The sequence below is a fragment of the Somniosus microcephalus genome, unplaced genomic scaffold (genome assembly GCF_052327205.1).
Source record: "Somniosus microcephalus isolate GS21.2 unplaced genomic scaffold, FLI_Smic_1.0 unresolved_chr7, whole genome shotgun sequence".
Lineage (NCBI taxonomy): Eukaryota > Metazoa > Chordata > Chondrichthyes > Squaliformes > Somniosidae > Somniosus > Somniosus microcephalus.
In genome coordinates, this window is record NW_028225185.1 from 10,635,683 (window position 1) to 10,660,342 (window position 24,660).

Sequence of the window (24,660 nt, forward strand, 5' to 3'; positions counted from 1 at the left end):
CTGTTTTGGATTATGGGCTCAAGCCAATGGAGTGGGGGCTCGAACCCACGACCTTTCTGACTCAGAGGCGAGAGTGCGACCCACTGAGCCAAGCTGACATGTTCATAAACATTTCCGCCAAGAAATTTCGCGGTTTATTTCCCCCGGCAGTGCGTTGGTTGGCGCGATACTGTGAAATCACTCCCCGCTCTTCGAGCATTAACATTTTAAACCGTGCCAGTCAAAGTGGTGGACCGGGTCATCGCACACAAGCGGGGGCAACACGTTTGCGAGCGGCTTCGCGCGAGCTGAGCAAGATCCACCTTAACAGAACTGTTCCACCTTAAGAAGCCCTGGATGGATTAAGGAGTGGGGGGAAGTCACTGCGAGCGGCTTGAAATGTGATAGGAGCTGACGAGCCTCCACTATTTCCACGGCGGCTGGTACCCGTAATCTCTGCCCTCTCCCTTTAAACTTGGGGCATCAGTCAACTGGCAGGGAGATGCAGTCAGGCACTGCGGTGTTTGCAGTTTGGAGCACGCTCCTAATTCTGTCAGGAACTGGTCGCACAGAAGCAGCGGGGACAGGCAAGTCCGACTCGTAAAAACTGAGCTCTTACTTTCTCTCTTTTTTTGTAAAGCGGTATTCAGCATGGGATGTCAGGAGTGACGTATGAGGAGAGATTGGGTCGATTGGGCTTATACTCGCTGGAGTTTAGAAGAATGAGAGGGGATCTCATTGAAACTTATAAAATTCTAACAGGACTGGACAGACTAGATGCAGGAAGGATGTTCCCAATGGCGGGGGAGTCCAGAACCAGGGGTCACAGTCTAAGGATAAGGGGTAGGCCATTTAGGACAGAGATGAGGAGGAATTTCTTCACCCAGAGAGTGGTGAACCTGTGGAATTCTCTACCACAGAGGGCGGTGGAGGCCAATTCATTAAATATATTCAAGAAGGAGTTGGATATATTTCTTAAGGCTAAAGGGATCAAGGGATATGGGGAGAAGGCAGGGACAGGGTACTGAATTTGGATGATCAGCTATGATTGCATTGAATGGCGGAGCAGGCTCGAGGGGCCGAATGGCCGACTCCTGCTCCTATCTTCTAGGTTTCTACATTTCTATACCTGTACGCACAAGGTGGCATCTTGAACGAGCGATTCTCAAAAAGCTCCAGTCTTAATCTTAAGCTTGGTTCCTCGATCTGGCATCTGGCACACGCGATGCGGACACCTGTGCCCAGGTGGCCGTTATATAGACAGACGCGCGCGAGCTACTGCCGGCTATTCGACTATGGGCGGCGCCACCGCCAATGTCCAATTTCGTTTTTCTTGGGCGCGCGGCCCCTTTAACGGGGCTTGCGTGGCCCACTCAAGTTCCTGCCTGTGCGCGGTTCACTATTTAAAGGCCAATGCGCCGGAGATACAGACGGCCGGGCAGCTTAAAGGGAAGATTGATCAGCAGCGATCACGTGTCCCCCCCCCCAACTGCCACCCAACGAGGCTAACGATTAGCATCGGAGCGCCCCCCCGCCCCAACCACCCCTTCTTCGGCCGATTAGCCCCTCTTACTGTCATCCTGCGGCACCGAGACCAATCGTAGCACTCGCACCCCCACACCTCACAAACAGACACCAACGATCCCCTGGTTATTCTGCGCCCTGGATGGTTTCGAACGGTCCCGGAGGCGCGGATCTTGCGAGAGTGTTGCGTGTTGGCACCGCTCCGGAAACAGAGAAACAAGGAATCTTTGTCCCGTGACAGACCTCCCAGGTTTTCGTTAATGAAATAGGTGTCAGTAACTCCTGTAATAATTCAGCAGCTTCCAGCCAGTGTACTTGGTATAAATAATCCTACGGAGTCTGCTCTTGCAAGTGCTAATCTTCCAACTATTTGTTGCTGCTGCGGCTGATTCTAAGCATGTTATTATCATATTCCTTCCTAAGTCTCCCTATCCACCAGGCAGCATTCTGCATTGATTCAGTCAACCGCCCGACTCCGTTCCCAGCTGTGGCTCAGTGGGTAGCACTCTGTCGCCTGTGAGTCAGCAGGTTGTAGGTTCGAGACCCCACTCCAGAGATTTCAGCTCATAATCCCAGGCCGACACTCCCAGTGCAGTACTGAGGGAGCGCCGTACTGTCGGAGGGGCAGTACTGAGGGAGCGCCGCACTGTCGGAGGGGCAGTACTGAGGGAGCGCCGCACTGTCGGAGGGGCAGTACTGAGGGAACGCCACACTGTCGGAGGGGCAGTGCTGAGGGAGCGCCGCACTATCGGAGGGGCGGTACTGAGGGAGCGCCGCACTGTCGGAGGGGCAGTACTGAGGGAGCGCCGCACTGTCGGAGGGGCGGTACTGGGGGAGCGCCGCACTATCGGAGGGGCGGTACTGAGGGAGCGCCGCACTGTCGGAGGGGCAGTACTGAGGGAGCGCCGCACTGTCGGAGGGGCAGTACTGAGGGAGCGCCGCACTGTCGGAGGGGCAGTACTGAGGGAGCGCCGCACTGTCGGAGGGGCTGTACTGAGGGGGCGCCGCACTGTCGGAGGGGCAGTACTGAGAGAGCGCCACACTGTCGGAGGGGCAGTGCTGAGGGAGCGCCGCACTGTCGGAGGGGCAATACTGAGGGAGCACCGCACTGTCGGAGGGGCAATACTGAGGGAGTGCCGCACTGTCGGAGGGGCAGTACTGAGGGAGTGCCGCACCGTCAGAGGGGCGGTACTGAGTGAGCGCCGCACTGTCGGAGGGGCAGTACTGAGGGAGCGCCGCACTGTCAGAGGTGCCGTCTTTCGGATGAGATGTTAAACCGAGGCCTCCTCTGCTCTCTCAGGTGGACATAAAAAATCCCACGGCCACTGTCGGAAGAAGAGCAGGGGGAGTTCTCCCCGGTGTCCTGGGCCCAATATTTATCGCTCAACCAACATCACTAAAAACAGATGATCTGGTCATTATCACATTGCTTGTTTGTGGGAGCTTGCTGTGCGCAAATTGGCTGCCGCATTTCCTACATTACAACAGTGACCACACTTCAAAAAAAAAAGTACTTCATTGGATGTAAAGCACTTTGGGACGTCCTGAGGTGGTGAGAGGCGCTGGAGAAACACGAGCCCTTCCTCTCACCACTCCGTCAGACTCCCAGTCCGGTCGGAAGACGCACAGCTTCAGACGGAGTCGCTCCAGCGCAGGTGGGCGCGGCTGATCGGAGCGCCCATGAGACCCGTGACATAAATCTTGCCATTCATGTGGAAATGTCTTATGAAATAATACTGGGCGGCCTGCTGCTGGCGCTGTCCAGGGAGAGTATAAATACTCGGGCACGGGCCCAGCTTGCGCAGGACATTCTTTAACAGGAACTAGTGAAGGACACAACTAGACCTCCATGTTGTAAAACAGTTGATTAAAGCTTTGTTTAACGCTTAGACCAAGTGCCTAGTAGTTTTCTTACGTCAACCCCTATCCCAGCAGGGTAGGAGGCTGAAGTGCGCCGAGAATCAAGACACAACAACAATGTGCGTTTATATAGCTGCCCTTTCACCTCGTAAAACGTCCCAAGGCGCTTCACAGGAGCGTTCTCAGGCAAAATCTGACACCGAACCACATCAGGAGATAGGAAGGAAGGAAGCATGTCATGTACAGCGGGAGTATCCCTTCATTTGCCTTTTAGGTTCATACTATGCAGCCTTTGGGGGCACAAACAATTTTTATTTATTCGTTCCGGGGATGTGGGCGTCGCTGGCAAGGCTGGCATTTATTGCCCATCCCTAATTGCCCCTTGAGAAGGTGGCGGTGAGCTGCCTTCTTGAACCGCTGCAGTCCGTGTGGTGAAGGTGCTCCCACAGTGCTGTTAGGGAGGGAGTTCCAGGATTTTGACCCAGCGACGATGAAGGATCGGCCGATATATTTCCAAGTCAGGATGGTGTGTGTGTGACTCGGAGGGGAACTTGGAGGTGGTGGTGTTCCCATGCGCCTGCTGCCCTTATCCTTCGAGGTGGAAGAGGTGGTGGGTTTGGGAGGTGCTGCCGAAGAAGCCTTGGCGAGTTGCTGCAGTGCATCTTGTAGATGGTACACACTGTAGCCACGGTGCGCCGGTGGTGGAGGGAGTGAATGTTTAAGCTGGTGGATGGGCCGGCTATTAATGCTTCAATCCCTCTTCCCATTCATTCCGAGATTATCTCGGGTCGGTAACCAGGGGACACAGATTGAAGATCATTCTCAGAATGAGCAGAAGGGGGAGATGAGGAGAAGTGTTCTTTTTACGCAGCGAGTCGTTGTGATCTGGAACGCGCTGCCTGAAAGGGCGGTGGAAGTAGATTCAATAGTGACTTTCAAAAGGGGAATTGGAGAAATACTTGGAATTCGCAGGGCTGTGGGGAAAGAGCAGGGGAGAGTGGGACTAATTGGAGAGCTCTTTCAAAGAGCCGGCACAGGCACAATGGGCCGAATGGCCTCCTCCTGCGCTGTCTGATTCTATGATCTCAAACTGCCGACACTAATAGATCTTGAAGATTAGGATATGTTCGCCTTTGAGGCCAGAGTCCATTATTAACCTGCAGACCCACACAATTCAAATAGGACAGACCAGCGCATAAAAAGTAGAAGCACAAGGTGGTCTGGGTGACCAGAGCTCGGGGAGGGGCCGCACCTGACCTGCTGACCGCACGCTGGACCCCCCCCCCCCCCTGTGGTGCGACATTCTGTTAAGGATAGGGAGGCTTGTGTGGAGCACAGACCAGTTGGTCTGAATGGCCTGTTTCTGTGCTGTAGATCCTATGACATTCTGTGAATCCGTGCTACCTAATCTCTCATCTTTTCCTGTGCAGGTTCCCGTTGGACATATGAAGGTGAGCTTCCTCTCTCTGAATCACATTCTTGTTATATCTTTACTCTGTATCTAACCCGTGCTGCACCTGTCCTGGGAGTGTTTGATGGGACAGTGTAGAGGGAGCTTTACTCTGTATCTAACCCGTGCTGCACCTGTCCTGGGAGTGTTTGATGGGACAGTGTAGAGGGAGCTTTACTCTGTATCTAACCCGTGCCGTACCTGCCCTGGGAGTGTTTGATGGGACAGTGTAGAGGGAGCTTTACTCTGTATCTAACCCCGTGCTGTACCTGCCCTGGGAGTGTTTGATGGGACAGTGTAGAGGGAGCTTTACTCTGTATCTAACCCGTGCTGTACCTGCCCTGGGAGTGTTTGATGGGACAGTGTAGATGGAGCTTTACTCTGTATCTAACCCGTGCTGTACCTGCCCTGGGAGTGTTTGATGGGACAGTGTAGATGGAGCTTTACTCTGTATCTAACCCCGTGCTGTACCTGCCCTGGGAGTGTTTGATGGGGCAGTGTAGAGGGAGCTTTACTCTGTATCTAACCCGTGCTGTACCTGCCCTGGGAGTGTTTGATGGGACAGTGTAGAGGGAGCTTTACTCTGTATCTAACCCCGTGCTGTACCTGCCCTGGGAGTGTTTGATGGGACAGTGTAGAGGGAGCTTTACTCTGTATCTAACCCGTGCTGTACCTGCCCTGGGAGTGTTTGATGGGACAGTGTAGATGGAGCTTTACTCTGTATCTAACCCGTGCTGTACCTGCCCTGGGAGTGTTTGATGGGACAGTGTAGATGGAGCTTTACTCTATCTAACCCCGTGCTGTACCTGCCCTGGGAGTGTTTGATGGGGCAGTGTAGAGGGAGCTTTACTCTGTATCTAACCCGTGCTGTACCTGCCCTGGGAGTGTTTGATGGGACAGCGTAGAGGGAGCTTTACTCTGCATCTAACCCGTGCTGTACCTGCCCTGGGAGTGTTTGATGGGGACAGTGCAGTGGGAGCTTTACTCTGTATCTAACCCCATGCTGTACCTGCCCTGGGAGTGTTTGATGGGGCAGTGTAGAGGGAGCTTTACTCTATATCTAACCCGTGCTGTACCTGCCCTGGGAGTGTTTGATGGGGACAGTGTAGAGGGAGCTTTACTCTGTATCTAACCCATGCTGTACCTGCCCTGGGAGTGTTTGGTGGGACAGTGTAGAGGGAGCTTTACTCTGTATCTAACCAGTGCTGTACCTGCCCTGGGAGTGTTTGATGGTTCCTCACCTTGACGGCCTCCAGTTTTCTCCACACCGCTCTGTGCTCCTCCAATTCTGGCCTCTTGCTGGGGTGCAGTCCCCCAGGCTGAGCCAGCCTTGCAGGGTCGGCTCAAGGGCCTGGTCCTAATGCCTGAGCCTGGAGGACGAGTACCGAGCACCTCATAGCCGAGGCCCATCTTGTCCTCACCTCACTGTACATGAGGGCGGTCACTGGACCGGGATCAGGAGGAAGTACCTTCACTGATTTAACCCCCTCCACAGCCCAGGCCCACTACAGAAACACCGACTGGAATCCAGAAACCTTTCAACCAAACGCAACAACTTGTATTTATATAGCGCCTTTAACGTAGTAAAACGTCCCACGGTGCTTCACAGGAGCGATTATCAGACAAAATCTGACACCGAGCCACATAAGGAGATATTAGGACAGGTGACCAAAAGCTGGGTCAAAGAGGTCGGTTTTAAGGAGTGTCTTAAAGGAGGAGAGAGAGGCGGAGAGGTTTAGGGAGGGAATTCCAGAGCTCGGGGCCCAGGCGGCTGAAGGCACGGCCGCCAATGGTGGAGCGATGGAAATCGGGGAATGCGCGAGGCGCCAGAATTGGAGGAGCGCAGAGATCTCGGAGGGTTGTGGGGCCGGAGGAGGTTACAGTGATAGGGAGAGGAGCGAGGTGGCCACGGAGGGATTTGAAAACAAGGATGAGAGTTTTAAAATCGAGGCGTTGCCAGACCGGGAGCCAATGTAGGTCAGCGAGCACAGGGGGCGGGTGATGGGTGAACGGGACTCGGTGTGGGCAGATGCATTATAATGTGGATAAATGCGAGGTTATCCACTTTGGTGGCAAAAACAGGAAGGCAGATTATTATCTGAACGGCAATAGATTGGGAGAAGGGGAAGTGCAACGAGACCTGGGTGTCCTTGTGCACCAGTCGCTGAAGGTAAGCATGCAGGTGCAGCAGGCGGTTAAGGCGGCAAATGGTATGTTGGCCTTCGTAGTGAGCGGGTTCGAGTACAGGAACAAGGATGTCTTGCTGCAGATGTACAGGGCCTTGGTGAGACCACACCTTGAGTATTGTGTGCAGTTTTGGTCACCTTATCGGAGGAAGGATGTTCTTGCCATGGAGGGAGTGCAGCGAAGATTCACCAGACTGATACCTGGGATGGCAGGAATGACGTATCAGGAGAGATTGGGTCGATTAGGCTTATACTCGCTGGCGTTTAGAAGAATGAGAGCGGATCTCATTGAAACTTATAACATTCTAACAGGACTAGACAGACTAGATGCAGGAAGGATGTTCCCGATGGCGGGGGAGTCCAGAACCAGGGGTCACAGTCTAAGGATAAGGGGTAAGCCATTTAGGACTGAGATGAGGAGGAATTTCTTCACCCAGAGAGTGGTGAACCTGTGGAATTCTCTACCACAGAAGGCAGTTGAGGCCAATTCATTAAATATATTCAAGAAGGAGTTGGATATATTTCTTAAGGCTAAAGGGATCAAGGGATATGGGGAGAAGGCAGGGACAGGGTACTGAATTTGGATGATCAGCCATGATCTCATTGAATGGCGGAGCAGGCTCGAGGGGCCGAATGGCCTACTCCTGCTCCTATCTTCGATGTAAAATGTATAGTGGGTGAACGATGCCTTAGGGTTTAAATTAACGCGGGCTGAGTTTCCAGGGGAGGGGCTTGAAAATCTATTTATCCTGTTTAATCTAGGCCCTCACGGACCCAAACACTGGAAAGAGGAACATCTGCACTGCGGGAAAAGCGTGCAGTCCCCCATCAATATCCAGACCCAGTTCATCAGGTACGACTCCTCCCTGAGACCCATCCACCTAAAGGGGTACAGCAAACCAGACTGCAACTCCTTCACCCTCTCCAACAATGGTCACACAGGTAAGGGCCGTGCGCGACACCTAGTTATATTTCTAGTTTTGCCTGCCTTTTTCTACTGTGATGTACTGATGCCTGGCTGGGATATGGGCCCTTTGCAATGCTGAGCATACTTCAGTGCCCGGCCCCCTAATTGCGACGTAAATCTGAGGTCCCACTGACCTGTCTTACAAGAACAATGGCCCAGAACTTGGTGTCGGGGGGCTTGCCGCGCGTGCAAGCCCCCGATCTGCGCTCACCCTGCGCACTGACATCTGAAGCCCGGGCCTGCTTGCATTTCCTGTCACAGGCCCGGTTCAGAGGTCAGCGCGCAGTGCTTACCTGATCCAGTGGCGTAGTTAGTGCGATGTGCCGGCTGGGATCGGGTGAGCACTGTGCAGCCAATCAGGGGAGGGGAAGGTTCATTCATGAGTTTGAGAGTAAGAACTGTCAAACTCATGAAAACTACAGGGGCCCAAAACACTATTTAAACTTTAAATAAAAATTTAAACAACATCTGGCTGTCTGTGTGGAGTTTGCACATTCTCCCCGTGTTTGCGTGGGTTTTCTCCGGGTGCTCTGGTTTCCTCCCACAGTCCAAAGATGTGCGGGTTAGGTTGATTGGCCATGATAAATTGACCCTTAGTGTTAGGGGGGATTAAATACGTGGGGTTACGGGGATAGAGCTTGGGTGGGATGGCTGTCGGTGTAGAGCCCGGGTGTTAGGGTTTGGATGATCAGCCATGATCTTGTTGAATGGCGGAGCAGGCTCGAAGGGCCGAATGGCCTACTCCTGCTCCTATCTTCTATGTTTCTATCCCAATCATTAATTAAGTATAAATACGTTTAAAAAAATAATTTAAACAATAATTTTTTTTTTGTTGAAAAAAATAAATTTTTAATAAAAAAAGGGTCTAAAACTAAACTTACCTTATTGTAGATTCTTTAAAATAATAAACCTGTGGAAAAAAAAAATCTAAACTGCAATAAAACACCACTTACCTGTAAAAATAAATACTTACGTGTGCTTTTTACAAGCGTAAAGACCGGAGGCCTTTACACATGCGCAAATCCCCCAAAACAGAGGAAATCCAAGACGCACGCGCTGCCCCCTACAGCGCACACGCTAGCCTCTTCACCTCTTGGGTTAGAGGAGAGGAAATGCCGGTTTTCAGCGCATGCGCTGTGCATGCTGAAAACCGGCATTTCCTCCGGCCAGGCGCGTGAGTACCCCTTCCGTACTCACGCGTTTGGGGAGGAATTACTGCCCCAATAATTTTCATTTATATAGCGCCTTTAACACAGTAAAACGTCCCAGGGCGTTTCACAGGAACGTAAATCAGACAAAATTTGACAGCGAGCCACATAAGGAGATATTAGGACAGGTGACCAAAAGCTTGGTCAAAGAGGTGGGTTTTAAGGAGCGTCTTAAAGGAGGAGAGAGAGGCGGAGAGGTTTAGGGAGGGAATTCCAGAGCTCGGGGCCCAGGCGGCTGAAGGCACGGCCGCCAATGGCGGAGCGATGGAAATCAGGGGATGCTCAAGAGGGCAGAATTAGAGGAGCGCAGAGATCTCGAAGGGTCATCGACCTGAAACGTTAGCTCTGTTTCTCTTTTCACAGATGCTGCCTGACCTGCTGAGTATCTCCAGCATTTTCTGTTTTTATCTAGGGGAGGTTGTGGGGCTGGAGGAGGTTACAGAGATAGGAAGGGGTGAAGCCACGGAGGGATTTGAAAACAAGGATGAGAATTTTGAAATCGAGGCGCTGCTTAACCGGGAGCCGATGTAGGTCAGTGAGCACAGGGGGTGATGGGTGAACGGGACTCGGTGCGAGTTAGGACACGGGCAGCCGAGCTTTGGATGACCTCAAGTTTACGGAGGGTGGAATGTGGGAGGCCAGCCAGGAGTGGGTTGGAATAGTCAAGTCTAGAGGTAACAAAGGAATGGATGAGGGTTTCAGCAGCGGATGAGCTGAGGCAAGGGCGGAGACGGGCGATGTTACAGAGGTGGAAGTAGGCGGTCTTAGTTATGCTGCGGATGTGTGGTCAGAAGCTCATTTCAGGGTCAAATATGACACCAAGGTTGCGAACAGTGTGGTTCAGCCTCAGACAGATGTTAGGGAGAGGGATGCAGTCAGTGGCTCGGGAATGGAGTTTGTGGCAGGGACTGAAAACAATGGCTGTGGTCTTCCCGATATTTAATGGGAGAAAATTTCTGTTCATCGGACAGAGATAGGGAGGGGGGCGAGGCCGTGGTACGATTTGAAGACGAGGGTGAGAACGTTAAGGTGGAAGTGTTGAGGGACTGGGAGCCTCAAGGCGATTTTAGACAAGTTGAGTGAGTGGGCAAGTACATGGCAGATGCAGTATAACGTGGATAAATGTGAAGTTATCCACTTCGGTAGGAAAAACAGAAAGGTAGAGTATTATTTAAATGGTGATAGATTGGGAAATGTTGATGTACAGAGGGACCTGGGTGTCCTTGTACACCAGTCACTGAAAGCAAACATGCAGGTGCAGCAAGCAGTTAAGAAGGCAAATGGTATGTTGGCCTTCATTGCAAGAGGATTTGAGTACAGGAGCAAGGATGTCTTACTACAGTTATACAGGGCCTTGGTGAGACCACACCTGGAGTACTGGGTACAGTTTTGGGCTCCTTACCTAAGAAAGGATATACTCACCATAGAGGGAGTGCAGCGAAGGTTCACCAGACTGATTCCTGGGATGGCAGGACTGCCGTATGAGGAGAGATTGGGTCGACTAGGCCTGTATTCACCAGAGTTTAGAAGAATGAGGGGATCTCATTGAAACGTATAAAATTCTGACAGGGCTAGACAGACTGGATGCAGGGAGGATGTTTCCCCTGGCTGGGGGGTCTAGAACGAGAGGTCACAGTCTCAGGATACGGGGTAGGACATTTAGGACTGAGATGAGGAGAAATTTCTTCACTCAGAGGGTGGTGAACCTGTGGAATTCTCTACCACAGAAGGCTGTGGAGGCCAAGTCACTGAATATATTTAAGAAGGAGATCGATAGATTTCTAGACACAAAAGGCATCAAGGGGTATGGGGAGAGAGCGGGAATATGGTATTGAGATAGAGGATCAGCCGTGATCATATTGAATGGCGGAGCAGGCTCGAATGGCCGACTCCTGCTCCTATTTTTCTATGTTTCTAATGTAGGTCAGTGAGAACAGGTGATCGGGACTCGGTGCGAGTTAGGACACGGGGGGGCGGGGGGGGGGCAGCAGAGGTTTGGATGAGCTGAAGTTGACAGGGTGGGGCGTGACCTATGTAAACACTTGTTCCTCCGACGCAATTGTTTAAAAAAAAGGATGTGTCTCTGTTATTGTTCCCCCCCCCCCCCGTCTGCAGTGCAGTTGACGCTCCCCTCCACCATGTATATCAGCAGCCTGCCCGGGCGGTACAGAGCCGTGCAGCTGCACTTCCACTGGGGGAGCATGGCACGGCCAGAGGGATCGGAACACCTGATCGACGGAGAGAGGGCGCCCGCTGAGGTAGGAGTCCCGGCGAGAAGGGGTAACACCGCTGACATGAATCAGTCATTCATGAAAGAAAGACTTATGAAATAATACCGAGCGGCCTGCGGGTGGCGCTGTCCAGGGAGAGTATAAATACTCGGGCACGGGCCCAGCTTGCGCAGGACATTCTTTAACAGGAACTAGTGAAGGACACAACTAGATCTTCATGTTGTAAAACAGTTGATTAAAGCTTTAACGCTTAGACCAAGTGCCGAGTAGTTTTCTTAAATCAACCGCTACTGATTCATTTGTCTTGCTTTGCCCTCCGTAATACCGCCCGTCTCCACCCCCCCTGCCTTTATTACTTACTTGACTCCCCGCCTATTCCTCTCCCGCTCTCCTGGCCAGCCACCCATCTTCCACCCTCTGTAAACTCGAGCTCATCCTAAAACTCTACCACCACCCCCGTATCTTAACTCGCGCCGTGTCCCGTTCCCCCCCACCTGTGCTCGCTAAACCTACACTGGACTCCCGGTCCAGCAAATGCCTCCATTTTCAAATTCTCCATCCTCGTGTACAACCTCCCACCGTGGCCTCGCCCCCCCCCCCCTCCCTGTAACCTCCTCCAGCTCCTCCCAGATCCCTGCGCTCCTCCAATTTTGGCCTCTTGCGCATCCACCCCCCCGGTATTTTCATTGCCCCACCATTGGCAGCCGTGCCTGGGTCATAAACTCTGGCATTCCCTCCCTCAACCTCCCCGCCTCTCTCTCTCTCTCTGCTTCTTTAAGATGCTCCTTTGACCCTGCACCTGTCCTAATATCTCCTTATGTGGCTCGGTGTCAGATTTTTGTCCAATAAGATCATAAGAAATAGGAGCAGGAGTCGGCCATTCGGCCCCTCGAGCCTGCTCCGCCATTCAATAAGATCATGGCTGATCATCAACCTAAACTCCACTTTCCCGTTCGATCTCCATATCCCTTGATTCCCCTAGAGTCCAAAAATCTATCGACCTCAGTCTTGAATATACTCAACGACTGAGCCTCCACAGCCCTCTGGGGCAGAGAATTCCAAAGATTCACCGCCCTCTGAGTGAAGAAATTCCTCCTCATCTCAGTCCCAAATGGCCGAGCCCTTATTCTGAGACGGTGACCCCTGGTTCTAGACTCCCCAGCCAGGGGGAAACGGCCAGTGATAACGCTCCTGTGAAGCGCCTTGGGACGTTAGAGGCGCTAGATAAATGCTGGGAGTACCCTACTGAGCCGTTGAAATTAACTAGCCCCTCCCCTTGCCCACCCCACTAGATTTAATTCCTATGTTGAGCTAACAGGTTGCAATCAGGTTGCCACGACGGAATTCTGTGTGACCTTGGATTAGGGAGGGGTAAAACTGGCCAGATGCCCACCCCCTCCGATTACTGTACGCGGACTGACCTCTGCTGCAAAGTGGCCGTGCAGCCGTCGGGGAATCAGGTTCGGGTGCGATGCCCGCCACAGTCGAATAGCCGGATAACTGCGAAACCCGAATATACAAACAGCTACGCCCAACACTGCTGCGGCGACAGAAGGTTTGCGCGAATTAATGGTCAGTTTGGCTTTTCTCCCCCCTGGCCCCCTCCCCAGCTCCATGTCGTTCACTACAATTCGGAGAAATACCGGAACGTGTCGGAGGCCATGAGCAACGCAGACGGACTGGCGGTCCTGGGAATTCTGATGGAGGTGAGGCATTCGGGCCAGTCTCGATCCGGCTCCTGTCCAACCCTCCTGTTATCACGATTTTCCGGTCATCTCTATACGTCAACATTGAGCGTTGGCTCTGCCTGTGTAAAGACTTAGAATGGAAATCCTGTATGTAAACAGGTGTGTGTAACAATGTAGTTCCCAACCTCTGGCCAGTAGATGGCGCCACTTTCTGAAGTCTCCCTTCCAGCTCCGTCATCATCTTGTATATTAAAAAGTGAGTATTGACACCACTGTGCCAGCCAATGAGTTGGAGGCAGGTTGAGACTTACAGCAAACAGTCTATTTACTCAGCAAACAGAGTCTATTTACTCAGCAGAGTCTATTTACTCAGCAGAGTCTATTTACTCAGCAAAGTGTCTATTTACTCAGCAAACAGTCTATTTACTCAGCAAACAGTCTATTTACTCAGCAAACAGTCTATTTACTCAGCAGTCTATTTACTCAGCAGAGTCTATTTACTCAGCAAACAATCTATTTACTCAGCAGAGTCTATTTACTCAGCAAACAGTCTATTTACTCAGCAAACAGTCTATTTACTCAGCAAACAGAGTCTATTTACTCAGCAGAGTCTATTTACTCAGCAGAGTCTATTTACTCAGCAGTCTATTTACTCAGCAAACAGAGTCTATTTACTCAGCAGAGTCTATTTACTCAGCAAACAGAATCTATTTACTCAGTAAACAGTCTATTTACTCAGCAAACAAACAGAATCTATTTACTCAGCAGAGTCTATTTACTCAGCAAACAGTCTATTTACTCAGCAAACAACAAACAGAATCTATTTACTCAGCAGTCTATTTACTCAGCAAACAGAGTCTATTTACTCAGCAAACAAACAGAATCTATTTACTCAGCAGTCTATTTACTCAGCAAACAAACAGAATCTATTTACTCAGCAGAGTCTATTTACTCAGCAAACAGTCTATTTACTCAGCAAACAACAAACAGAATCTATTTACTCAGCAGTCTATTTACTCAGCAAACAGAGTCTATTTACTCAGCAAACAACAAACAGAATCTATTTACTCAGCAGAGTCTATTTACTCAGCAGTCTATTTACTCAGCAAACAAACAGAATTTACTCAGCAAACAGAGTCTATTTACTCAGCAAACAAACAGAATCTATTTACTCAGTAAACAGAGTCTATTTACTCAGCAAACAACAGAATCTATTTACTCAGCAAACAGAGTCTAAGTCTTCCGGTAAAAGCAGGATTATTTATCCAGCAGTGAGTGGGAGGGTAGTTACAGAAAGCAAATTTGTGCGCGTAAAATCGATCCCAGTCACTTACATCAGCGCCGGTCTGCCGGCGTGATTGACGGGGGAATTTCCCAATCGTCTCCATTCTGGCTGGGAATAGAGGTGTCACTCGATGCAGTCATTAAAAAAAACCTGCATCACAAAAAAAACGTGGAAAATGACGTGGGAAATTTAATACTTATACAATTTTTTTTATTTAATAAAGGTCGGGCATTTTAAAAACCCAGCTTATGAAAATATTCTGAGTCACCTGGAATCTATTGCATTTGCAGGTAAGCTGAATGGAAAAAAAATCATGATTAAAGTAGTGAAGCAGAGCCTCTATGAGAGGTGCCCGATATAAAGCCAAGTCTGACCATTGAACCTTACTTAGGTCACGGCCACTGTCCTTTCGCCTTCTCTGCCCTGATTCGATATTTTTGATGCCACTGCATTCGATTGCATCAGTCGTGGCTCAGTGGGTAGCGCTCTCTCTCCCTCTCCCTCTCCCTCTCCCTCCCCTCTGGCTCAGAAGGTCGTGGGTTCAAGTCCCCACTCCAGAGATTTAAGCACAAAATCCACGCCGACACTCACAGTGCAGTACTGAGGGAGCACCGCACCGTCGGAGGGGCGGTACTGAGGGAGCGCCGCACTGTCGGAGGGGCGGCACTGAGGGAGCGCCGCACTGTCGGAGGGGCGGCACTGAGGGAGCGCCGCACTGTCGGAGGGGCGGCACTGAGGGAGCGCCGCACTGTCGGAGGGGCGGCACTGAGGGAGCGCCGCACTGTCGGAGGGGCGGTACTGAGGGAGCGCCGCTACTGAGGGAGCGCCGCACTGTCGGAGGGGCGGTACTGAGGGAGCGCCGCACTGTCGGAGGGGCGGTACTGAGGGAGCGCCGCACTGTCGGAGGGGCGGTACTGAGGGAGCGCCGCACCGTCGGAGGGGCGGTACTGAGGGAGCGTCGCACCGTCGGAGGGGCAGTACTAAGGGAGCGCCACACTGTCGGAGGGGCAGTACTGAGGGAGCGCCGCACTGTCGGAGGGGCGGTACTGATGGAGCGCCGCACTGTCGGAGGGGCTGTACTGAGGGAGTGTACTGAGGGAGTGCCACACTGTCGGAGGGACAGTACCGACAGTGCGACCACACTCCCTCAGTACTGGCACTGGGAGCGCCGGCCTGCATTTTTGTGCTCAAGTCTGAAGTGTGGCTCAGAGGTGAGAGAGTGCTGCCCACTAAGCCACAGCTGACATTAGATAAACCATCGTTGGCAAGCGGTTTGAATTGTACTTGCTGTTGTTCAACCTGCAGGTCAGGAGGTCGCGATTCCCTCTTTCGACATCCAGTCACTGTTTCCCGAACAGCTGGACAAATACTTCACCTACAACGGCTCGCTGACCACACCGCCCTGCTTTCAGAGTGTTCGATGGATCATTTTTCACCAGCGTGTACAGCTGTCCCTTCGCCAGGTACTCGTGGGTCAAGGGAGCCTCTGTAAATCCCAGAATCACAGAAATCTACGGCACAGAAAGAGGCCATTCGGCCCATCGTGTCCGTGCCGGCAGAAAAAGAGCCATCCGGCCTAATCCCACTTTCCAGCTCTTGGTCCGTAGCCCTGTAGGTTCCGGAGCTTCAAGTGCATATCCAAGTAATTTATAAATGTGGTGAGGGTTTCTGCCTCGACCACCCTTTCAGGCAGCGAGTTCCAGACCCCCACCACCCTCTGGGTGAAAAAAGTTCTCCTCAACTCCCCTCTAATCCTTCTCCCAATTACTTTCAATCTCTGCCCCCTGGTTATTGACCTCTCTGCTAAGGGAAATCGGTCCTTCCTGTCCACTCTATCCAGGCCCCTCATAATTTTATACACCTCAATTAAATCTTCCCTCAACCTCCTCCGTTCCAAAGAAAACAACCCCAGCCTGTCCAATCTTTCCTCATAGCTAAAATTCTCCAGTCCTGGGGTGCAACATCCTGGTAAATCTCCTCTGTACCCTCTCTAGTGCGATCACATCCTTCCTGTAATGTGGTGACCAGAACTGCACGCAGTGCTCCAGCTGTGGCCTAACTAGCGTTTTACACAGTTCAAGCAGAACCGCCCTGCTCTTGTATTCTATGTTAAAGGGGGGACATTCGGGGGTCACGATGGAGTCGCCTTTGAGAGCTGGTTCGAGATGGCTCGGCGACCTAGTGCGCTGGCAATGCAGGTCAGGCCTGGTCCATGAGCTGTGCTTGGGAAGGGGGAGAGGCAGCAGATGGGACCCGACGTTGTGCTTCAGTGCTCTAGGACCTAGTGATGGCTGGGGAGGAGGGGGGGGGGGGGGCGGGTGGGAGGATATCAGCTCCCGCCCCAGTCATTCACGCTGGACATCCCTTCTGTGCGAGGGATGGCTCATCTTCATTGGCTGCAAAGGGCTTTGGGACGTCCTGAGGTCGTGAAAGGCGCCGTAGCAATGCAACAACTTTCCTTCTTTCTCAGAGCAGTAATCGTCTTCTCTTCCCGCAGTTTTCGGCCTTGAAGACTGGCCTGTTCAGCACGGCCCGCGAGACGGCTCCAAGACTACCGTTAAACAGCAACTTTCGAGCCGCCCAGCTCCTGGGCAACCGGCGGGTGAAGACTTCCTTCTCTATGGGTGAGTTCCCTCGACGAACAATCTAGTGGCTTGCTCACTTGATCAGAGATTATGGTGTCGGCCGTGGCTCACCGGGTCGCACTCTCGCCTCAGAGTCAGAAGGTGGTGAGTTCGAGTCTCATAATCCAGGCCGACAATCCCAGTGCAGTGCCGAGGGAGCGGCGCACTGTCGGAGGGGCGGCGCCGAGGGAGTGGCGCACTGTCGGAGGGGGCTGTCTTTCGGATGAGACAATAAACCGAGGCTCCATCTGCCCCCTAATGGACACAAAATATACCACTGCCATGATTGGAAGAGCAGGGGGAGTTCTCCCCGGTGTCCTGGGGCCAATATTTATCCCTCAATCAACATCACTAAAACAGGTGATCTGGTCATTATCACATTGCTGTTTGTGGGAGCTTGCTGTGCGCAAATTGGCTGCCGCGTTTCCTACATTACAACAGTGACTACACTTCAAAAAAAGTACTTCATTGGCTGTAAAGCGCTTTGGGACGTCGTGAAAGACGCTGGAGAAATGCGAGTCTGTCTTTGACAGAAAAATAAAACTCCCGTGTATTGATTCTGGTTTTCTTTCTCCCCCCCGTTTGCCTCTAGGTTGGGCGTTCAACTTTCGAAAAGCGATAATGGCGCTTCTGAAAATACTATCGACGAAACTCCACGACTGAGCGATCACGTTTACTCCAATCTAAGTTCTGTAATTTGCCCTGCTGAACATTCCAAGGTGTCTCTCGAGATCGGAACGGACGAGCAAGCCCCCTGGAAAGAACGTACAGTGGCCCACGGGAGGTGACGACTCTCTCGTGGAGTCCGGACCACGCAGCTTCCGGAGTCTGCTCTGAAGTTTAAATCCCTGTTCCCGTTAATCTGTGCTTGACACCCTCCCCCCCACCCCGCCCCCGCAGCAGCCGATACCAACAGATCATTAAGGATTACTCCAGCAATAAGGCAACAGCCTTTTGCAAATCCCCAGCTCCGTGCAACTCGCGACCCAGCAAAGAACATGATTCACGGGCACCGACCGCTTGTCCGTGGCCATTGCTCAGGTGTGGCGGTGAGCGCGGACAGGCCATTCGACCGTTGGGGGGGGGGGGGGGGTGGAGGCTGCAATCACTGACAGGAAATTCGACCGTGGGTGGCGTGGATAAGCCATTCGACTGTGGGGGCCGGCTGAGTGTGGACAAGCTATTCTACCGTGGGAGGCGGTGAGCATTGGCAGGCCATTCAACTATTGTGGGGGTTGGGGCAAGCACCGATAGGCCATTCGACCGCGGGGGGCTGGTGAGTGCCACCAGGCCATTCAACCGTGGGGGGCTGCGAGCGCCGACGGAAAATTCGACCGCGGGTGTTGGGGGAGGAGTGGACAGGCTATTCGACCGTGGCAGGCAGTGAGCGTTGACAAGCCTGTCAATCACGGGCGGGGGGGGGGGGGGGGTGGTCGAGCACTGATAGGCCATGGGGTGCCAGTGAGTGCTACCAGGCCATTCAACCGTGGGGAGAAAATCACAGACAAGCCCAGACTTGTCCTCACCCAACAAGAGTCACCGGCCAGCGATCAGGAATCCCGGATGATTTCCCCTCCCACACCGAGGAGGAGGAACCCCGAAGGCAGTACCGTGCCTGAATCAGCTCCCTTAGCACAGACCCGGGGACCGAACGAGAGACCCGCTCACCGTGTGCGAATCTGCCCCGCCATCGTCAGTTACACCGCGCGCCGCCTTCTGTTTAGTGGGAGCGTTCAGGCGCCGCGCTGGGCGAGCGAGCCACTCGGCCAGTTACTGAGCAACGCCGGGGGCCTGGGCCATAACCGCGAGCAACTGCGCTCAAAGGAGGGGGAAGCTACAATCAACAAGATTCATCTCCTGGACACCGGCAGCGAGCAACACCTGGGAGAAAAATCACTTCGGTTGATCAATTTGCTTTATTTAGTTGTAAAAAAAATCGGAGATGTATCAAAGGCTGTTCGACCGGGTGGGGCAGTTGGAGGCAGTGTGATGGAAGCTCCAGGAATACATCCAGGGTTGGCGACTTAGGAAAGGGAGAAGGAGCGACCAGCGTTCCTGGTGCGGATCGCCGAGGTCAGGTGGGGAGAGCAGGGCCTGCTCAGACTCAAGCTCGTGAAGTGGCCACTTGGTGAAAGGTAGCAGAGGGCGAGCGGCCCTCATGCCAGTGATGCTCACCCATCTTACCCCCTTCCTCCTACTCCCTTCTATAAAAGAACATATGAATTCGGAGCAGGAGTCGGCCATTCGGCCCCTCGAGCCTGCTCCACCATTCAATAGGATCATGGCTGATCTTCGACCTCAACTCCACTTTCCCGCCCGATCCCCAGATCCCTTGATTCCCCAAGAGTCCAAAAATCCATCGATCTCAGCCTTGAATATACTCAACGACTGAGCCTCCACAGCCCTCTGGGGCAGAGAATTCCAAAGATTCACCGCCCTCTGAGTGAAGAAATTCCTCCTCATCTCAGTCCTCAATGGCCGACCCCTTATCCTGAGACTGTGACCCCTGGTTCTAGACTCTCCAGCCAGGGGGAAACAGCCTCTCAGCATCTACCCTGTCAATCCCCCTCAGAATCTGATATGTTTCAATGAGATCACCTCTCACTCTCTGGAGTTTAGAAGAATATCGGCCCATTCTACTCAATCTCTCCTCATAGGACAACCCTCTCACCCCAGGAATCAATCTAGTGAACCTTCGTTGCACCGCCTCCAAGGCAAGTCTATCCTTCCTTAGATAAGGAGACCAAAACTGTGCACAGTACTCCAGGTGTGGTCTCACCAAGGCCCTATCTCTCACCCAAATCTCTGCTGCCCCGTGTCCTAGCCCGCATCAAGTCCCGTTCACCCATCACCCCCTGTGTTCGCGGACCTACACTGGCTCCCAGTCCGGCAATGCCTCGATTTTAAAATTCTCATCCTCGTTTTCAAATCCCCTCCGTGGCTCTCAACCCCCCCACCCCCCTCATCTCTGTAACCTCCTCCGGCCCCACAACCCTCCGAGATCTCGGCGCTTCTCCAATTCTGGCCTCGAGCATCCTCCCAATCGCTCCGCCATTGGCGGCCGTGCCTTCAGCCGCCTGGGCCCCGAGCTCTGGAATTCCCTCCCTAAACCTCTCCGCCTCTCTCTCCTCCTTTAAGACGCTCCTTAAAACCGAATCTTTGACCAAGCTTTTGATCGCCTGTTCTAATATCTCCTTGTGGCTCGCTGTCAAATATTATTTGATAATCGCTCCTGTGAAGCACCTTGGGGCGTTTTACTACATTAAAGGCGCTGTATAAATAGAAGTTGTTGTAGAGCTAGTGCGTTATAATCTCCCTAATCCATCTGGAACCGCCACAGGCTCCCCATCACCTGCGTGCGTCAGTATTAAAATGCTCGTCCACCGATCTGTCCGTAGCTTCCACCCCTCCAACCGGCCCTTCCATCTCTAGATCGCCCTCAACTTACGTAAACTTTAAACGGAAATAATTGTAAGCAAAAAAAAAGTATTTAACATCTTCCCTTTGTGTCGATCCCTTTTTGAACAATGCACAGTATTTACAGCCCAGAAACAGGCCGGTCGGCCCCACTGCTCCGTGCTGGTGTTTATTCCCCCACCAGCCTCCTCCCGCCCCTCTTCATCTCACCCCATGAACACCAGCCCCCTCTCAATCTCACCCCATCAACACCAGCCTCCTCCCACCCCTCTTCATCTCACCCCATGAACACCAGCCCCCTCCCACCCCACCCCATGAACACCAGCCCCCTCCCACCCTCTTCATCTCACCCCATGAACACCAGCCCCCTCCCACCCCTCTTCATCTCACCCCATGAACACCAGCCTCCTCCCACCCCTCTTCATCTCCCCCATCAACACCAGCCTCCTCCCACTCCTCTTCATCTCCCCCCATCCACACCAGCCTCCTCCCACCCCTCTTCATCTCCCCCCATCAACACCAGCCTCCTCCCACCCCTCCTCATCTCACCCCATCAACACCAGCCTCCTCCCACCCCTCTTCATCTCACCCCATCAACACCAGCCTCCTCCCACCCCTCATCTCCCCCCCATCAACACCAGCCTCCTCCCACCCCTCTTCATCTCACCCCATCAACACCAGTCTCCTCCCACCCCTCTTCATCTCACCCCATCAACACCAGCCTCCTCCCACCCCTCTTCATCTCACCCCATCAACACCAGCCTCCTCCCACCCCTCTTCATCTCCCCCCCCCATCCACACCAGCCTCCTCCCACCCCTCATCTCCCCCCATCCACACCAGCCTCCTCCCACCCCTCATCTCCCCCCATCCACACCAGCCTCCTCCCACCCCTCATCTCCCCCCATCAACACCAGCCTCCTCCCACCCCTCCTCATCTCACCCCATCAACACCAGCCTCCTCCCACCCCTCTTCATCTCCCCCCATCCACACCAGCCTCCTCCCACGCCTCATCTCCCCCCATCCACACCAGCCTCCTCCCACCCCTCATCTCCCCCCATCAACACCAGCCTCCTCCCACCCTCTTCATCTCCCCCCCATCAACACCAGCCTCCTCCCACCCCCTCTTCATCTCCATGAACACCAGCCCCTCCCACCCCTCTTCATCTCACCCATGAACACCAGCCTCCTCCCACCCCTCTTCATCTCCCCCCATCAACACCAGCCTCCTCCCGCCCCTCTTCATCTCACCCCATGAACACCAGCCGCCTCCCATCCCTCTTCATCTCCCCCATCAACACCAGCCTCCTCCCACCCCTCTTCATCTCACCCCATCAACACCAGCCTCCTCCCACCCCTCTTCATCTCACCCCATGAACACCAGCCCCCTCCCACCCCTCTTCATCTCACCCCATCAACACCAGCCTCCTCCACCCCTCATCTCCCCCCATCAACACCAGCCTCCTCCCACCCCTCTTCATCTCCCCCCATCAACACCAGCCTCCTCCCACCCCTCTTCATCTCACCCCATCAACACCAGCCTCCTCCCACCCCTCTTCATCACCCCATCAACACCAGCTCCCCCCCCACCCCTCTTCATCTCCCCCCATCAGCATCTCCTTCGATTCCTTTCTCCCTCATGTGTTTATCCAGCTTCCCCTTAAATGCATCAACGCCATTCGCCTCAACCACTCCCTGTGGCAGCGAGTTCCACATTCTCACCACTCTCAGGGTAAAGCAGTTTCTCCTGAATTCCCGATTGGATTTATTAGTGACTCTCTTCTATTGACGGCCCCTAGTTCTGGTCTCCCCCACAAGTGGAAACATCTTCTCTACGTCGACCCTATCGAAACCCTTTCATAATCTTAAAGACCTCGATCAGGTCGCCCCTCAACCTTCCCCTTTCTAGAGAAAAGAGCCCCAGCCTGTTCATTTAGAATAAGACTCCCAATCATTTTTATTTATTTAGAATATAATCCCAATTATTTGATTTATTTAGAATATAACTCCCAGCCCCTCATCGACGCTCTATCTCCCCCGTGAACCACACTGTTGTCTTGCTCTGGCGAGTGTCAGCTGTGGCTCAGGGTAGCATGTTCTCTCTCTCTCTCTCTCTCTCCTCTCAGTCTGAAGGTTTTTTAAATTTTTGCACCTTCTCCAGTGCCTCTAGATCATTTTGGGAACACGGAGACCAGAACTGTGCACAGTGCTGACATCGGTTAACGGACAAGGCACACACAGTCTGGGCTCGCGGATGACCGAGGTCCCGTCTGCCTGCCCTGGTGATGTGGGCGGGCCTGTTTAAAAGGTGGTGGGGTGGGGGAAGAGAGCTGTCGCCTTGACCGGTCATTGGGGCTGTTTTGGGGGAATACATCACTTTACAAAGCACCCTGCTGCCCTCTGATGGAGACAGCTCTACACTGCACCCACAAATTTTTTTAAAAAAGGAATGCGAAACTGCGAGTCGTCGCGGATCGGCAAGTTATTTTCTTCCCCCGTCTCCCCGCCTAAAACTCTCGGTCTGGTTTCTGGGGTTTGGCCATCGACGCCTCCCGCGAGTGACTGGGAACGAAAGACTTGCATTTCTACGGCACCTTCCACGACCTCAGGAACTTTTTGAAGCGTTGTGATGTTAGGAAACGCGGCAGCCAATTTGCACAGGGTGACACGAATCGGTCATTCATGAATGAAAGACTTATGAAATAATACCGAGCGGCCTGCGGGTGGCGCTGTCCAGGGAGTATAAATACTCGGGCACGGGCCCAGCTTGCGCAGGACATTCTTTAACAGGAACTAGTGAAGGACACAGCTAGACCTCCATGTTGTAAAACAGTTGAGTAAAGCTTTGTTTAACGCTTAGACCAGGTGCCTAGTAGTTTTCTTACGTCACAGGGCAAGCCAACACTTGCCATCTGGGCCCGGGCAACAAGGTGACGCCTGTGGGACTGCACTCCAGCTAGGACACTCCGCAGCTTCGGGGGGGGGGGGGGGGGGGGGGGGGGGTGGGGGCGTAAAACCGGGAGCAGGAGCAAAGGGGGACAAAACTCCTTCACGCTTTCTTGCAATGCTCCAGGGAGCGGCCCGTAGAATCATAGATATTTACGGCACAGAAGGAGGCCATTCGGCCCATCGTGTCCGTGCCAGCCGACAAAGAGCCATCCGGCCTGATCCCACTTTCCAGCTCTTGGTCCGTAGCCCTGTAGGTTACGGCACTTCAAGCGCATATCCAAGTACTTTTTAAATGAGGGTCTCTGCCTCTCCCACCCTTTCAGGCAGTGAGTTCCAGACCCCCACCACCCTCTGGGTGAAAAAAGTTCTCCTCAACTCCCCTCTAATTCCCTCTAATCCTTCTCCCAATTACTTTCAATCTCTGCCCCCCCCTGGTTATTGACCTCTCTGCTAAGGGAAATCGGTCCCTTCCTGTCCACTCTATCCAGGCCCCTCATCATTTTATACACCTCAATTAAATCTCCCCTCAGCCTCCTCTGTTCCAAAGAAACAACCCAGCCGATCCAATCTTTCCTTGTAGCTAAAATTCCCCAGCCCAGGCAACATCCTGGTAAATCTCCTCTGCACCCTCTCTAAGTGCGATCACATCCTTCCTGTAATGTGGTGGCCAGAACTGTACCTTGTAGTGTATGTACCTTTAAAGAGGAACTATGTTTTTGAAGCCCCTGTATACTGTAGTACCAGTAGTGGACCACTTGGGTATATAAGCCTGTGTAGCGTCTTGTGTTGTAGTTCACCTCCAGAGTTCACCTCCAGACTTTGTTCAGTAAACACTTGTTAAATCAACTCCTGCATTCCGTGTCTCCATTAACACACGGATCTAACATACCTAGTACTCTAGCAGTGGCCTAACTATGGTTTTATACAGATGCAACACCTGCCCTTATACCTCCCCCCCCTTCCACTGTCCAGGCCCCAAACACCCCTTCCAGGTGAAACAGCGATTTACTTGTACTTCTTGCAATCTAGTATACTGTATTCGCTGCTCACGATGCGGTCTCCTCTACATTGGGGAGACCAAACGCAGATTGGGCGCCTGCTTTGCGGAACACCTCCGTTCAGTCCGTAAGGCGGACCCCGAGCTTCCAGGTCGCCTGTCACTTTAATTCACAGCTCCACCCCCACTCAGACCTCACCGTCCTCTTACACTGTTCCAATGAAGCTCAGCCTAAGCTCGAGGAACAGCACCTCATCTTTCGATTGGGCACTTTACAGCCTTCCGGACTCGACATC

General features: G+C 52.9%; 1 protein-coding gene across 1 annotated transcript; it reads left to right on the forward strand.

Moving 5' to 3' along the window:
- Nucleotides 1–225: 225 nt before the first annotated feature.
- Nucleotides 226–18,392, forward strand: LOC147086520 (carbonic anhydrase 14-like). Its single transcript, XM_085978635.1, has 9 exons — nucleotides 226–566; nucleotides 4,794–4,814; nucleotides 7,762–7,941; nucleotides 11,290–11,432; nucleotides 13,016–13,111; nucleotides 14,602–14,668; nucleotides 15,684–15,841; nucleotides 16,876–17,002; nucleotides 17,595–18,392. The coding sequence occupies exons 1-9, from the start codon at nucleotides 482–484 to the stop codon at nucleotides 17,663–17,665; spliced, it is 948 nt and encodes a 315-aa protein (XP_085834761.1). The 5' UTR covers nucleotides 226–481; the 3' UTR covers nucleotides 17,666–18,392.
- The last annotated feature ends 6,268 nt before the right edge of the window (nucleotides 18,393–24,660 follow it).